This window comes from Ascidiella aspersa, chromosome 9 (genome assembly GCF_963924565.1).
Source record: "Ascidiella aspersa chromosome 9, kaAscAspe10.2, whole genome shotgun sequence".
NCBI lineage: Eukaryota > Metazoa > Chordata > Ascidiacea > Phlebobranchia > Ascidiidae > Ascidiella > Ascidiella aspersa.
Window position 1 is genome coordinate 5629724 of NC_139455.1, and position 17717 is coordinate 5647440.

Below are 17717 nucleotides of genomic sequence, written 5' to 3' on the forward strand. Positions count from 1 at the left end.
AAGAATACATACCGAAACACGTATAGCGGTGATGCCTGGCCGAAAAAATAAAGACCAAGGAGCTATTGTAATAAAACAATAACTTGTACGAACATTTTGCAGCATCCCTTTGTAATTCCCATCCTTTTTCAAAATTGTTGGGTACCGTATTGTTTAAAATTCGTACATTCAACAAAATCAGTACATTAGAAGTATTTTTTGATGAAATGATTTCAAGTTTTTAAGTAACCTTTTGTTAAAAGCTGTGTAGCATTTGTCACAGTACAATTAGGGACATGCAGCTTTTTTCTCGGGAGTTATGGGATATAAAAATGTTCCACATAATTGCCATCAGGTTGTTGCTAAAGCTGCTTTTTCAGTTGTAATGTTGCTTTCCCCATGACTATCTTTGATGCGCGTCCGTACAATCTAAATCTAAACTCACAACTAGAATATCATGAAAAAAAAAAAAAAATTAGAGACGTACTGAGACTAACATATAGGCTACAATTTAACCTTACAAAATATCCTGTTTTCAGTTCAGAAAATAAAGTAACATAATTTTAGGTTTCAAAGCATTTCAAACAAAGGCAATATATATTTGTGTCTAACAACCTTTAAACAAATATGAATAGTAACAAACGTTGAAGCTAACAGTAGAAGAAAAAATGTCAGAAAAAAAGTAAAGTTAAAGACGCTGTCATACAGTGAAGAAGTCAGACAGAGCAGACACGATAACTTTCACTAAACCCAATCAAAAAAGAACAGTACCTAATTACAACAGTTTATCTAATTTTCACCTCGTTCTGAACACTTTGTCAAGTGCTCAACATTAGCGGGGTGTTTGTAAACTGTTTTTTGAAGAATTTCATGACAAAATGTAGAGCTTGTTTCTGTACTTAATTGGTTTATAATCTATATAATTTAGGCAGGGTTTCGAATATGTTTCAAAATTTCTATATTTACAACATTTTTAGATGTACTGTACAAACGTAGGACAAATTGTTGATCAATTCGAGTTTTTATAATGTGAAGGACGTCGTTATACTTAAAGCTGTGTCATAGACAGCTATTATATAAAAATCAAAAGTCAAGAGTAAAAGGTCAAGACGTGTTGGCAAGTAAAATGGCAACGCTTTAGATCGCTGAAACCAAATCTTTGATGCCGAGGTAAAAAGATCGAATTTCACCAAAGGACAGTCTTTTTTAGTGTTAGACTGCATTTTATTTTAGACGGCTGGTTTATATGGGTGTGAGTTTTTCCGAGCTTATACGTTGTTTAGATTGCCTGTAAACGTCCTCATTAAATAATACAATGTGGTTTCAACAATAAAATATAGTATATATTTCTGGATAGACAAGGTTATAATATGCTAGCCCACAAAAGTCGACTTCTCTTCTACATTTGAAAACAAACGGTTACAAAATGGTCTCAAAAATATGATTTAAAAATTAGAGTACACATTTAAGGTCGTAATGCAAATTTAATGCACACTGGGCTTGTGTAATCTTTGGTAAAAATTCAAAAAGTAATTAATTGCAACAGTGTGCCAACGTAAAAACAATGATTTAGCCTCACATATATGTTATCACAAAAATAGGTTATATCAATCATAATAGAAATCGAAAAATACTTACTATAAGGTTATACATTTTGGTTTTGGCTAAACAATTAAAATGCAATGGAAATGGGGCTATGGCCATTAGTAGTCATAGACAGTAAATTATATTGCTAAAAAATTCAGCGAATGCATCATAAAAGTGAACTACGATATAATAATGATAAAATGAGTGGATTTCGTTAAATATGAAATGAATTTATAAGCACATTAAAAGTAAAACGGAAAACATTTGTTTTCTAATAGCATGGAAAACATGCGAAAAAGCTGTTTAAACCATCACAAGCTTACAGGCCAACTTTAGAAACCCGAATAAGCCAAAATTATCACATTTTAAGCCGTAATACAACATTATTTTAGCCAAGTTTCCAGTAATTTAGAAATGCTTATATGTTAATATTATCACACATCCGTTAAACCAATAATTTTTTAATCACAAACAGATCATTTCAATTAAAGACATTTTCCACTGATCATTTTTTTTCAAATTAGCCTTTCGCGTTTTTTAACGGAATCCTAAAATAAAACCACCATTTTGCCCCGGTTTAACGAAGCTAATAATTTAGGACATTTTTTGCAGTCGAAAAGTTTGTGTTTTGAATCTTTACATTTCACTTGGTTTGGAAAAATTTTACATTTCACTTGGTTTGGAAAAATTGCGAACCTTGTTCAGCACGTGGTAAAAAATATATAGATTTGCTCTGTTTTCAATGCTCGTGTGAAACGTCATGCAAAAACAGTGCTTCATCCAGATGTTTGCAATAAGGCCACAGCGAAAACGATTGACATTTTAACTTTCAGTGTTCTTGCTGTAAATAACCATACGTGTAACTAATAGGTAAACAGGTCGAAAATAATACAAATATACAGCCTTTCGATGAAAAATACTTTCGGCAAGCAAATAAGGCTTGAGAACAGCCTGGACAGTGTCCATGCTCACATTTAGCAAAACGCACCATAATGTCAATATTCAGCGCACACTCGCTCGCTCACACGCTTAAGTCGACAATGCACTGTGGTACTTTACGTGATTTTTGAACAAATTAGTGCACTGAAATAGTTTTAAATGGAATCCTATTTTTTTTTTATATTTATAATATTTTATGTGTATAATAAACGCGACAACGTGTGTTAGTTCTACACAAAATTTCCAAGCCTGGCTGCAGTTGCACCCGTATAACCACTTTTATAATGAATTAAGTTAATGACTTGACTGAAGTCTTTTAGACAAATGAACTGGATGAAGTGTTTTCATTAAGCATTATTTTTATAGACTTGGGTTACATTCCGCAATTTGTGCACATTTTTCGGTATTTTTAGTGAGAAAAGTTTACCATTTTTAATAGCTTAACGTTTCATTTTTGACTTGACTTGCTCTAATTATGGCTTTACTGGGACCTGACTGCTTATTTATTTAAAAAAGACTGGACTTGGACTTTAGTTATTTGACAAACGACTTGACTTGGACTTTGGTCATTTAAAAATGACTTGTGTACTGTACAAGTACGGTATAAGGCGATCTAAAAAGCCACCGGCTACGATTTTCGTTTCGAGATCGACGTTTGCGAATCGGCACCTGCGGGAAATTTGGCGTCTTTTTCCGGCGAGGTTTCTTTACCGCCTTCAGTGTCGGCAGCGGCCGAGGACGAGCTGCCGGGCTGCGACTTCTTTTCTTCAACGTAGCCCTTCAGGAAGGCCTTACCGGTCTCCTTGGCCGTTCTTTTGGCCAGCGCCTTGACGCCTATGTTGTCTATGTTGAATGCGGTTCTGCCCAGGTTTACAGCGGCTCCTACAGCGTTGCTGGTTGCTACACCGGCCGACGAACCGTACCTTAAGGCAGGTTGGAGTTTTAGATGAGGGCTACTCAAGCTAAGACGGGGATGCGAAAATGAAAATGTTTTGCACAATGTGCGCAAAATTGTGCAAGCGAAAATGTGCAAAAAATGTGCGCACAATATAAAATGCCTTTTAAAATGTGCGCACATTATAAAATCTAACGCTAACTTAACATTTATTTTAAAATGTGCGCACAGTTTTGAAAGCATTTTGAAATGTGCGTACATTCTGAAAAAAAAGTGCGCACATTTTTTTGCGCACAATATACAAAACAACGCCATGTTGACTCAGCTGGCGGCCCGCATTACCTTTGTAGTGTTCAATGCATAGGCGTAGAACGTGGGTGTGTAGAGAGTTTTTAGGCGTCCTGGATTTCTAACAAGGCGTCAAAATGCTCTGGGATTTGACCAAGTGACCAAGTTATACGCAATCATTGTACAAAAGTGATTCCTGTAGCACAGTTTTATTTCACCAAAAGTGTTGGAAACTTTTCTGAATTGCCACGTTTAGGCACGAGGACATGGAACTGTCAAACTGTACTTTTTAATTATACGCAAATGCAATTTTTTGATAATGTTACGTTTTGCTAATTTCAATGTAAACTTTTTTAGCCGAAGGGCGCTGTAAGAAAGTTACACTATTGCATATCATATATGTTAAGTATAAGTTTTGTTACCACAGTGACTATGGTAAATGATTTGCTTCAGTCATACTGCAACAGCGTAAAACTATTATCTAAGAGGTGTCACATTATTTATGTGATCAACTGGCATTTGGAAAGCTACAGTTTAGTGATTGCCGTACGACTAGATGACATTTTAAAACTAACCAGTGTTTTAATAACTTAGGTCAATGACTTGACTTAAATGTTCTTAAGTCACTGTTTTCAATTGACTTGACTTGGACTTGAGTTATTTTGTCAAACACAATGGGTTAAGTGTTTTCATTGAACATTATTCAATAAAATTGGGTTATTTGTCTCAATTTTTGTACGTAAAACAATTATCATGCTGTATATGGCGTTTTTGTTATTTTTAGTTGAGTTATTGCTCATAATCGGACACATTTACCAAATTAATTAGTTGAACGTTTTATTTTTTTGTTAATGAATTGACTTGAAGTTGACTTGCTCTAACTATGACTTGACTTGGGCAACTGATGACTTGGACTGGGCCTTGACTCGATATTGTTCAAATGACTTGACTGAGACTTGAGTTATTCCAAAATGATTGTTCGCAACACTTCAATAAACCGCCTTGTGTTTCTGAGACATGTTGTATTTGTATTTTTAGCAGATTTAAACGACTCGACTTAATTTAACTAAGTTTAATTTTAATTTTACTTTAAAGTTTAGCGCTTAAGAGGTTTCAGACGGCTGGACTCGCCTGGGCCCGCCGAACACAATTAGAAAGACTAGAACAACTAAAATTTTCATAGCGAACAAACCCTTAAAATAATACGAATGGGTTTGGCGTTACGGATTCATTGGATACATTAGAGTCTGTTTGTTAGATTTACCAGCGGAAGAACTAAAACTTGTGTAATTGTGTTGGCTGTGGGTTAAGGATGACATTACAATATCTAACCGGGGCCGATGCCCAATACCAAGTGGTAGTATCGGTACTCGTCCGAAGCTACGGTGGCATCGGTCTTAATTTAAAGGAATTTTAGCTATAATTTGCAGTCCAATGCAGCGATTTCTACCTTGAAATGTACATTTCTCAGAAAATAATACAGTAAAAGCCGAAAAAAAACTTTCGACTGGCATACCAAATTCTAGTCTGATGTGCTAAAAATATTACGTTTCAAATTCAATTCTTAATTTTGCCTATTTGACCTTAGTATTGATCAAATTTAATATCGGATTCCTGCCCAAATATCCGGTATAAGTTTTTTATAGTGAAATGTGAAGTACCGGACATCCCTAGTACGGGGGTTAAGCGTAAAGACGTTTAATTTCACGTGGTATGCAGTGCAAAAAAATTATTTTTAAAACAGAAAAAAAAAAATTAACAAATTATCAGAGGTGCCGCTTACTTAAACTCAACAGTGTCGACGGTAGCGCTGGATGCCGACTTTGCAATCGCCAGGCCGGCGTTCTCCAGACTAGTCCACACAGTTCCGAAACCTGGATGATAAACAAAACTGTTTAACTGGTAGCTTTCAGTGTAATTGGTTTATGATCATTTAACAGCGTACTTTAACTTTTGAACGCAAAATACATGATCTTAAAAATGCACCAGTAATGTGGAAGCCAGGCTGTTCGATAAAAGCGAACGGTGGTGTTTTTTTCTCGGCGCGTTTTGGCAATAAAACATGTCAGCATTCGCGTAAACGGAAGAATGATTAAACAGGAAAATGATGAATTTATCTACACTATATTTTATAAAGGTTGATTTATCAAATATTTATTTATTAAAAAACATGGATACATTTGGCAAAATCTACATATTCTATTTTCTTTTTGTGATTTCTCGCTTTTATTTTCGTTCTTTTACTACACTGCTGATGGCACGAGGTATTGTCGGAACGTTTAAAAGTGCCCTTCGACTTTGGAACACAAAATAAATTACCTTAAAAATGCACCAGTAATGTGGAAGCCAGGCTGTTCGATAAAAGCGAACGGTGGTGTTTTTTCCTCGGCGCGTTTTGGCAATACAACATGCCAGCATTCGCGTAAACAGAAAAAAATTATTGTTTTAGGAACTTATCTTCCTTTTATTTTAAAAGGTTTGTTTGTAAAATACACTTGAGAACAAATACCAAATAAATCAAATTCGATAAAAAACGAATAATTATTTTTTTTACGTGTAATTAATAGTTTGAGCTACTGCCGAAAAGTTCCTAAACAAAAAAAAAATCGATTTTATTGAATGGCAAGATACTCTTTTATCGAAATTATTACGAAAATCCGTTGATTGTGTTCCAAACGTATTTTGCATTGTATTTTAATTGCCCTTTAACCGTTTTACAAAAAAACAAGAGGTCGTGACTCCGACCTGCCAATCCTGCCCCGGCCACCGTGATGACGTCATCCATAGCGCTGGTTCCTTTCTCGTTCTTTTCGGTGGCCGCTTGTGGCAGCATGGAGTCGGCGTACGACTTGACGTGGGGCGCCACCTGGCGGGCGAGTTGTCCGGCCACAGCGGTGACGCCCTTTACCACGGCGCCGCTGACCTTGACGGTGACCTCTGCAGAAAAAAAATATTTGAAAAATTTTCTCTCCGACAATCAGAAAGTACAAAAAACTCAAAAAAGAAAAAAACTTTGGAACCGAATTTGGTGTATTTTTGCATATAAAATACAAAGGTGGAATAGTTTATACTTGAATTTCGGTACTTATCCCTCTCTCAGAGAATTAGAATGTAAGACTGAGGCAATAGAATTCTACTTCTTATCTTCTATTACCTTCAGTTTCCAACAAACGCTACTCTGTCCAACGGCGATTTTTAGTTCCTTATCCCAAAAACGTTTGCAGCATTGCATGTAAACTATTGAGTCTATATCGTTGTACATTATTTTTTGCCATTTACAGTGTGAAAAAGAAATGCGTTGAACAATCAAAAATGGGTAAAATGTCATTTAAGTTCAGATTTTAGTTTAACCTCCAGTTTCATAGTGAAATAGAAGTTTAGAAAACCAAAAAGCTCCGACTTTAATGCCAAACCAATCCAACATAAAAACTGAAAAATTTTAGTTGTCCAAGTCTGTTCACCACGGGCCCAAGTTAAAAAACCGCCACTTATCGCAACAACAATAACAAAAACTCAGAAATTCTTACTGGCCGCCTCGTTGGTGTAATGAAGTCCCTTTTGAAGAGTCGGGTGAACCTCGGTCGGCTTTTCGTTGGGCGTCACGTTCTTTTGGATGTGGGTGGCGCCTTGCTTGATCAGGGACGTGGTTATTTCGGCGCCTTTGCTTAGTCCCCAGCTCAGCCAGCCGGCGCCTATAGCAACAAGGAGGGTTGCGAATTTGGAGTCGGACTCGGGACTCAATGAGTCGGTTTGTTTTGCTGGAGTCGGACTCGGGACTCGAGTAAGACCACGTAAAACTACCCGAGTCCCGAGTCCGGCATGCGCAGTACCAAATTTTAAAACTGATATGGCCGCCAATTGGAAATTGTAAAGGCGGAATAGCAGATGATGGAATATTTTCCGCAGGCGGAATAGCATATGATGGAATTTTTTCCGCAGGCGGAATAGCATATGATGGAATTTTTTCCAACCATGTATTGTGAGTGAATGAATTATACGAACCCTTGAGCCCTATAAGTGGATTGCTGAATATCCACGTTAATTAAATTACGTAAGTTGGCGGAATACAGGCTGTAGAGTCAGGGCCGGACTCGGGACTCGACGAAATCGCACATTGGACCGGAGTCGAACTCGGAACTCGAACTCGGGTTTATATTTTGGCCGGAGTCGGACTCGGGTTTATATTTTGGCCGGAGTCGGACTCGGGTTATTTTTAACCGACTCCACAGCCCTGGCAACAAGCAGATATGTTTGATAGTGCTGGATGGGAAACCATACTTATTACCAAGTTATAGTATCGCTGTTCATTTCGATACTCGGTTGTTTTGGAGCCGATTCGAAATTAATTTAAGCACTTCAGCCATGGTTTGCGATTTAGCTAAGGGTTTTCTACTTATTTTTTGAAAAAAAAATGGCATATTAAAAAAAGGTGTTTCAGCTTTCGCTTTAGCAATTACTTGGTTAACAGCTAGGAATGCATAGAGGTTAGATATTTTAATTTAATCAAACCAATACCGAACTAATTGGTGCATTTCAGTTTTGTTTTGTGTTTCGAGTTTTCGACGCTAAGTGCAAAGCTTTCTAAAAAGATAACATCGGCTTATTTAAAAATCACAATGGCGTCATTGGTACCGATACGTACGGTCGTATGTCTGTTCATAGTTTATAAGCCAAAATTTCATAACTAAGTATTGAAAATATCCTTGACTTGTTTTCCTTAGCTTTCAACACAGTCAAGCAACAAATAAACCATTGATAATTGCATTTTTATTTTGGGGCACTTGGAAGGGTTTTAATGGATTTTATCTGTTAGGGTAGTGTTTCTCAACCGGGGTGCCGCGGCACTCTAGGATGCCATTTTTAACGTCCAAGGGTGCTGAGAGATATTTTAAATACTGCAGGATTCCAATTTTTGCTCTGTCGGTAAGCTTTCGTGATACAATTTTTTGTGTATGATGAAGGGGCCAAAAATTAGAAAGGTTTTTCAACCTTGTTGCATAGTTAATGTACTGTTTCAAACTCGTTTACTGTTACTTTACAGTTAACCACTCAAAAAAGCAAAAAATGAGCAAGGGTGCCGCGAACTGTTTATAATTTCTTTAGAGTACCGCAAGCCAAAAAAAGTCGAGAAACGCTGTGTTAGGGCGATACAAAACATACTGGTTCACTCTTTAAACACCAGCATTCAAAAATAGCTAGCAAACCTTTTCCAATCCCGTAGGCGACCTTTTCGCCCAAACTTGTTTCGCCTGCTGGCGTCTCCTCGCCTTCTATTGGTTCGGTGCGGTCAAGCGGAACCGATGCGCTGAGATCTATCATTGGTTCGTCAGGAAGGGCGTGGTCTTGGATCTGCGATTTTGACATTTTTTTATTTCGTTTGGGTTTTTTTTTTTACCAGGTCACTGTATAATCACCAATAACTGGCGAATGAAGCTCGGCAATAGCTTTGTTATAGCTTTACGTTTATTTAACTGGATAATTTGAACGCCATTTTGCGTACACAATATAAGAATGCTAATAATGAAAAAGGAAAATTTAGTTACATCGTAATTTAGACACGCCTAGCATTGAGCGTTTTATAAGCCATAGACAAAAGCTATTGGCTTAGGCGTTTAACCGTAGTGTAAAATATGGTCAGCCGCAAGCGCAAATTAACAATAACAAAAAATACATTTGCTGAACGAAAAATGCCTTTAATCGTAAATTCACAAGACGCCAACAGATACATTCTTCGGGATTTTTTAAATTTAACGTATTTTTGACTAGACAACTTAAACGACAATTTCGTTGCACCGTAATTTAGATATGTCTCGTAACGAGTACTTACTACTGAAACATACAGGTACACAATGTGTACTCTGTGGTCAAGCCCTTCTGGAGCCGTACTGGCGGCACCCGTTTTATTGTATACTCACGATGCCATCGAAAAGGCTGGCCAAAACCAGTCAACCTCGTCAGAATTATAGCCAAGGTGAAGCAGGGATCTGAGTACTAACTAATACGTTTTAACTAGGGATGTTCAAAGTAGAATATCGAATCCTTGGATTCGAATCCAGATGGGATTGGAATCCAATTCTGCCGTTTATTTCGGGTAATTGGAACCGATATAATTTAATGTTTTACCGTTTGGCCTGTCGCTGCGGCGACCAATTTACAGTGCTTGCTTTAAATGTAACCTGGTAGTGCAATGTCAGCGTTTTTTCGGGCGACCAATTACCGCGTCTCGCGATAACCTATGTGTAATAATTAAGTGTCAATCAAGCGTTATTTGGCGAGCGATCAACGAGTAATGTCTGGTGTGGAGTTCGCAATTTACCTAAATGCGTTAAGTTGCAAAAGTAACATTACGTTGTAAAACGTGCTGGCCGTCCACAAAATGCGCTATAGGGTTACTTAAGGTCAACTTTAGGCCAATATTCAGCGAGGTTATGCAGTTATGCGCAGTTTAATTGTCAAAAATTCGTTAAGTCAATAGTAACTTTGTATTCTTTGCAGTGTATTATTTGACTGCATAACAGATCACGTTAGTAAAAAATAAGCCCCAAGACCAAACAATGCTTGAAAAAACAGGACCGAATTGCTTAAGACTTCTGTGTGCAGTGTTGCATCACTATTGGCAAAAATATAAGTTTAGGCAACAACCTGGACAGTTGACATAATACAGTTTACACAACTGCTTCAAATGACAGAACTTTGTTAAGAATGTTGAACATATGGGAGATTTTTTTTATTATAATGTACACATGTTAGAAAATTGTTTGGGCGATTTATTGCTGTGATTGTGGGTCCTGTAGGGTAGATTAAGATTAATCCCTACCCCAAACAAAATCGAGGTTAAATAATTTAATAAAAATATACTAGGATTCGCTATTCTGGATTCGTTATTCTAGATTCGAAACCTATTATTCTAGAATACCCTGGGATTCTACTTTGAGCATCCCTAGTTTTAACACAAAACGGTATAAAGCCCTAGCAACTGACCTGAAGTAGGGCAACGTTCTCGACGTGTTCCCTTCTGAGCCTGTGTAGCTCAATTTGAAGAGCTACGGTTCCGGTATGACCAGAGGTTGTGAGTTCAAACCTCACCTTAGGCTAGTTGTTTTTCCAGCCTATAGTCCTGAGCATGGTGACTGATTTCGGTAAGCCTTCCCGGGGTCTCTTCAATACTAACTAATACGTTTTCAACACAAAACGGTATAAAGCCCTAGCAACTGACCTGAAGTAGGGCAAAGTTCTCGAGAATGTTCTCGAAGGTTTCCCGATAGGTGGCGTCCAGCTGTGACGAGAGCACAAGGCCAACGGTGTCGGGCTGCCACGTGGCGGAAATGGATAGGTTGGGGAACACGTAGGCGCCGTTGATACAGCGTAGCACAGGAGACCGACCGGGAACCAGAGGGTATACCCAGTCACCGACCCGAATAAACGCAGGCGGCCTAAATTGAAAATGCCATTATCAGGGGTTGTCAGCCTGGGGGCAAGTGCCCCCCCCCCGAGGGGAATTTTTAAGTTTTATGGGGTTAATTTTAAATTTGACTAAATTAAAGGACATTTTAGTTAATTCGCGTGAGTATGCCTATTGATACAAGTTATGAGCAGCGCCTATGTCAAAATCTCAACATTGTGTGTCTTTTTCGCAAGCAAGAAAAAAATATTGACTGAAATGTACAGTTCCTTAATATTACGTCACAGTGCGCTTTGTGTGCTCTTTGTTGTTTGATAGGACTACTTATTACACCAGTTGTTTTATTTCTAGGCGAAAATACGGCTAATTAGTCATTAAGGTTTAGCCAAGGGGTGGAAGGGTATGGTAACAAGTGGTTGGCATATTTCCTGGAAAAGTGGCAAAGGGCACACAGGGCTGTAATGACAACATTCATCCAGGCTGAAAGCAGATTTAAAAAAAAAACGGTAACTCGTGGGTCATTTAAATTGCAAACAGTCTTCTCATTATGGAGCGCCTTGAAATTCGTAGCTGTACAAATTTAAAATTACGCAAAGAGTTTTAGAGTATAGCCCTACATTAATATTACACAAATATCATGACTTTTGCTATTAAAATGAATGAAAAATGCAATATACAATTTTCATCAAAATCCTATCCAAGTAGATTAATCATTTTGTGCTACTATAGCGACTTAAAAGCTTGACATTTTAAAGAGCTTATCGTCTCTTTAACCAGGCGTTACCTTGTCGCAGCCTCCGATGCTTCTCCTTTGCTGTTGTCGTCGAAAAGCATGACCTTAAGCGAGGTTGGGTAGGAAGGGGGAGAAGCGCTCACGTCTGACCCGGACACCGAGTAGATCTGGACTCCGTGGGGAATGCTTAGCAGTTCGACAGCGCTTTGGGCGTTGGTTCCTGCCTAAAAACGCAAGGTTGTTACTCTTTGGGACAGAGCTGGGGTGTAGGTCTTCGAAATCGAGTATGTAAGATTACAGGAGTCCCTACGTAAGACTAACCGAGTTTCTCAACGGAGTCTCAAACGGAACTCAAGGGACTCAACGGATTTGGCAAACCTGTCGGACTCCAACTCGGGAGTTGGACTCAGATTGTTTTTAACTGAGTACAAAGCCCTGGTTTTAAACATCATTAGGAGTGGGAAAAAAAACACGCATAATTTTGTAATTTAAACTACGAATATATTCCGGTTTGAAATCCACTGCAGTTTTTTTTTTAGGAAAACTTGTAACTTTGAAACTACGCTGTAACCAAATAACAGCGGCCAAACGCAAAAGGTAAAAAGCAACAAATGTTGTTTTTCTGCAAAAATAAAGTTTAGTGGGACACTATGTGATTTGATTGTTTCGCGTCTGCTTGAAACTGAATAAAAAACATAAGAATAATTTACACTGTTACATAGTTGCCCATTGATTACTTTATCCTAATGGTATTACAAAACATTTTGGCTGACAGTGAAAAGTTCAGGCACAATATTTCTTCACTTCTTAGCCTACACTCTCACAGGTCATAAAATGTTTTTTTGTTTAAACGATAAAATATTAGAACTTATAAAAAAACACAGGAAAAGCATCTTATTTAACTCTAGTTCTAACAAACAGGTCTCAATTAATAAATTGACTTGAATTCAAAGAAATATGGGAAAAATGAAACTTATCTCACAATGGCAACTTGTTCTGTTGAGGTACCAGCTTGAATGGAATCTTGCGGGGGCATTTCTTCATAAGTGGGGGCTGATGGGTTAAACTCCTGCAAAACAAAACAGATTATTTTTGTAAATGTACTGAATATTGCATTGTTTTAAAGTTGTAGAATACAGGCAGTATTAAAAATACCCTGAAATCCTACAACAGGAGCCTTTAATAAACTAAACGAATCGGTCAATCAGTTAAAGGTTATTATACACAAATTAAAAGTGGTTGCTCTTCTCAGATTTTACAGGGTCATAAAACTATCACACTATAAAAATGTTTACTTTAGGTGTGTCTTCTTTCTGAAGTTCGTACAGACGGGTTCGAACATTTTCCAAAGCATCCATCATCTTGGCTTGCTTTTGCCAACCTGCCAGGCAAGCCTGTTCTCTGCTTCTTGGCAGCTCTACTTCTATGCCCTTTAAAACACATATGCAGCTAACATTGGCCAATTTCCCAACATTACCCGGGTTGGCTTTGTGTTGCTTCATAGTTAAAATAATGTGGACTAGAAGTAGTGTGTCCACAAGAGATAGACTGATATTTGGCTTCTACCGATATATCGGTATCGGTAAATGTAGGCCGATACTTTTGCCGATATTTTAGTACGGAAATATTATATCATTTTTCCTGTACAACAAACAACTTTAATTAAAAAAATTTAGGTTTTAGCATCAAGTCAAGTTATTATGCAAAATAATAGTTTAATAATTAATGAAAGTATATAAACTAAAACATTATTAGGAATTTATTTTAGTTAATAAAAGTTTTGAACAAGGTATATAAAAAAATCGGTATCGGTATCGTTTGAAAAATGTAAAAAATTGAGTATTGGTATCGGTCCAAAAAAATGAATACTGGTCGATCCCTAGTGCCCACAACACATTATTGTCAGGCAAGTATATTAAACTACTATGTGTGGGATATATAAGTTGTTAAAATATAATACCAGAATGTTAGTCATCGTACAACTAGGTTTACAGCCCCGCCCCCCCAAATTGATAGTCAAATTAGAGATAGATAACCAACAATTATCTTAATCAGAATATTTTTTATATTTACATCAATATAAAGTAGGTTAATATGCTATATGTAAAATTCTTTAAACCAGTTTAATCGATTGTAAAAAACAATCAGGTTTTACAACCAATATGACTTGTTTCTGGAAACAAGAAATAATTATGTACTAGCCATTTCTCAACAACAAGACCATTTCTGGACAAAAACTAACCATTTCTAGACAACAAAGTGCATGGACATAATGCTCAATTGCAGAAGAAAGATTTCCTGATTCATCTGCAGACAGTGCATTCTTCACATGGCACATTGAAGAATCATAACAATCAGATACTTTTTGCAATTTCAGATTCTTCGCAACATGAAAAACAAGTGGAAATGTATGTGAATAAACAACACAAAAACTAATTTAAAAACAGATGACATTTTTTTCATTTAAAGGGCAGAAAAAAGTTAATCATTAAAGGAAAAATCATTAAAGTCGTTTACCTTGCCTAAAAACCTTGATAGGCAACTCATTTAAAAAAAACTTTTGTAAAGCAAATGGTTGCTATGAATATGACCAGTAGTGCCACCATCAACAATTAGGGGCCTGGCAAAAAACCTAAGGCAGATTTATTTTTTTTTGTTTTGGGGCGATTTAAAGATGATTACCATGCAATAACTTGATGTCATGAAACGAGAAACCTTCAAAATATTCTGTGCCTGGCCAATCTTATGCAATATTAGTTCAATGGCTTTGGTCTTATTGCCATGAAGTTATAGAACCATGCGTCAAATACTGCAACTAAATTGGGCTGGCAAAGTTTCTTTTTGGAATCCTGAGTGTATTTTTTCATTAAGTATTTTTTTGGTTAAGTTGGGTTATTTATCCTAATATTTGCCTGTAAAACAATTTGATTGCTATGCGTTACATCTATGATAGCTTTTACTTGACTTATTGCTCATAATCGGACAAGAGAGAAAATCAGTCAACTTTTTAATTTTATGACAAGGACTAGTGCCTTAATTATGACTTGAATGGTCTTGATTGTGACAATCAATGACTTGGACTTGCCTTGTTATTCATTTCAATTATTTTAGGAATGAATTGGCTGCGACTTAGGTCATTTCAAAATGACTTGTTTACAACACTGTAAATATAAATTTTCATAAAGGACTAAATATATTTAATAAAGAGCAAACAACTTTAGTAGAGTTTTTGGAAATAAACTTTCCAAAGGAAAGTGTTTCAATTACAAGGACCTTGATTATTATCATAACAGAACAAACAGGGCCAGGTTGTTAAGTAAGGCCCTTCAGTTTTCCGCTCAGCCGCGGTCATAGCCGCCCATTTTGTGTAAAATCAACGTTAAATGCGGTCAGCCACGAAAATCGCTCAAACGCGCAAAATTTTCTTCGCGCTAATGGTTTTCAGTATAGTACTTCATTTTCAGCCTTGCAAAATTTACAAATACCATTATTACAGCCGCGCAAATCTAGGCAGAAATGTTATTACAGCCACGCAATTTCAAGCTGCAAAATTGCCCCCCGCGCAAAATCAAAAGTTTCTAATGTGAAAACAGGGGCCACATTTTTGATTAGATGCTGCTCCTGGTCAACATTATTCAACATGGCATTATAATAAGTATATAAATTTTCAAAAGATAATTTCAGGATGATAGACATCGCAAAACTAGGTTCACACCCCCCAAAATATTGTTGGTCATTTCCGAGATAAATAACCAACTTTTTTTTAATCAGAAATTTTTTTTATACATCAAATAGTAGGTTAATATGCTGCATAAAAGTTAGGAAAAATCAATCAGGTTTTACAACCAATATGATTTATCTGTATACTATGTCTCTGTCTCTGGAAAACATGAAAGATTCTACTAGCTAACCATTTCTAGACGAATACTAACCATTTCTAGACAACATAGTGAATGGACATAATGCTTAATTTCAGAAGAAAGATTTCTTGATCTTTATTATATATATGTTACCATTTGTTGACTAGCTGAGGGTGGAGGAGGTCTTGCAGGACGACTTCGCTGTTGTTCCATTGTGGGAATAAAAAAAATTTGTGATGTTAAGAAGTTTTGTATGGATCCACTTAAAAAGTATACTCAATTTCTTAAAGCAGTTGCTTAAATCCTAGATGTTAAATACAGAAGTTAACCATGTTGTTTATTAGAATGTCAACGATAACAAGAAATAAAGAATAAATTGCTTGCAAAACCAAGCACATTATAAAATGGCCCCCATATCAGTGGCATCATGTGTAGTATCGTTGGAAAGGTGTGATCAAGGTCTACCCCAATTTGTTGGTTAAACGGTTGGCAAGTGAAAATTTCACTTCATTTTAAGGGGATGCTACTGGGAGCAAAAATCGCGATTATGAATATGAATATTGGTTATCGTCGATTTAAACCCTTATCCCCCATATCAGTGGCATAATGTGTAGCATCGTTGGAAAGGTATGATCAAGGTCTACCGCAATTTGTTGGTTAAACGGTTGGCAAGTGAAAATTTCTCTTCATTTTGAGGGGATGCTACTGGGAGCAAAAATGACGATTATATTGCATGGTTAATTATGAATATAAATATCGGTTATCGTCAATTTAAACCCTTATCCCCCATATCAGTGGCATCATGTGTAGTATCGTTGGAAAGGTGTGTTCAAGGTCTACCCCAATTTGTTGGTTAAACGGTTGGCAAATGTTTTTATATTTTAATATTCGGCGAATATTATTATTCAATATTAATATTTTTTTTTAAATTTAAATTTTTTTTTGGATATTCCTGAAATATAGACCTGTATTAGTGTGGTTGTAAACTTTTTTTTTTCTAGATGCTGAATAAATATGTTTATTTTGCCTTTGAAATTGTAGGATGAGATAGGGCGAGATTTTGTAGGTTGGCTAGCTCCAGATTGGAAACTTTGGATATTGCGCGGGGGAGATGTTTTGCAGCTGAAAAAATGCGCGGCTGAAAATAAAATTTCGACTTGAACTTGCGCGGCTGAAAATAAACCATCAGGCTACCGAAAGTTGTAAATTGCGAATTTATATTAAACTTACAGCGTTAATAGAATACTTGAATCACTGCGCAATTTTTGGTTGGTGTGCGGGCGCAGTGTGCAGGTAAATATTTAAAAAGCTGGATAGTGTAGCATTTAATATGCAATATTACTCGATATTGCCTAATTTGACGTCACTATGCACGTGACCGTTGTCCACTGATGTGTGACCAAAACGCCGAACTGTGCGTTTTTAGCGTTTCGCAGGGGATTCTATATAATGCATTATATTATATACGTCTTATAGACTAGCGTTAAAAAATGTTATGCAACTTCAGTATGCGCCCCGCCAATTTTTGTTGTGCTTGTTAAGTTTCATACAGAAGTTTACGCGGCTGAAATTTTGCGCGTTTGCTCGAGTTAGATTTGCGCGGCTGAACACATTTTCTATAAAATGCGCGGCTGTGACCGCGGCTGAAAGTGGTACTGCGCGGGGGATAAATCCCCCGCGCAGGCCAAACTTTCCAACCTGGGGCTAGCTCTTGGTCCTCTATTGGGGTTAGGTTTCGTGTTAGGGTAAAGTTATAATTTATTAACTTCCGAGTTTTGCGTTATTTCTATGATTTATTCCCTAATCTATATAACATACTTTGTTAGTTAGGTAAATAGACTCCAGAAGGTACAATGTACTATATTTGGATTAGGAGCCAGATAAATATCAATGTATTAGTAACATTTAGGTCTTGTTTCGAACTGTTGTTTTCCAAATAAGGTGAAATTAGGTGTTTGAAACTATCAAAGAGGGTCCCCCTTTTCAATTAAACATCACTTTAACATGCATATTTGCAACAAAAACAAAACTGTT

General features: G+C 36.8%; 1 protein-coding gene across 1 annotated transcript; it reads right to left on the reverse strand.

Moving 5' to 3' along the window:
• Positions 1 to 628: 628 nt before the first annotated feature.
• Positions 629 to 15980, reverse strand: LOC146132047 (spartin-like). Its single transcript, XM_083396803.1, has 11 exons — positions 15837 to 15980; positions 14066 to 14203; positions 13119 to 13253; positions 12806 to 12892; positions 11875 to 12047; positions 10905 to 11121; positions 8893 to 9037; positions 7216 to 7380; positions 6434 to 6625; positions 5472 to 5562; positions 629 to 3428 (listed from the first exon to the last, which is right to left on the reverse strand). The coding sequence occupies exons 1-11, from the start codon at positions 15894 to 15896 to the stop codon at positions 3134 to 3136; spliced, it is 1698 nt and encodes a 565-aa protein (XP_083252929.1). The 5' UTR covers positions 15897 to 15980; the 3' UTR covers positions 629 to 3133.
• Between the last annotated feature and the right edge of the window lie 1737 nt (positions 15981 to 17717).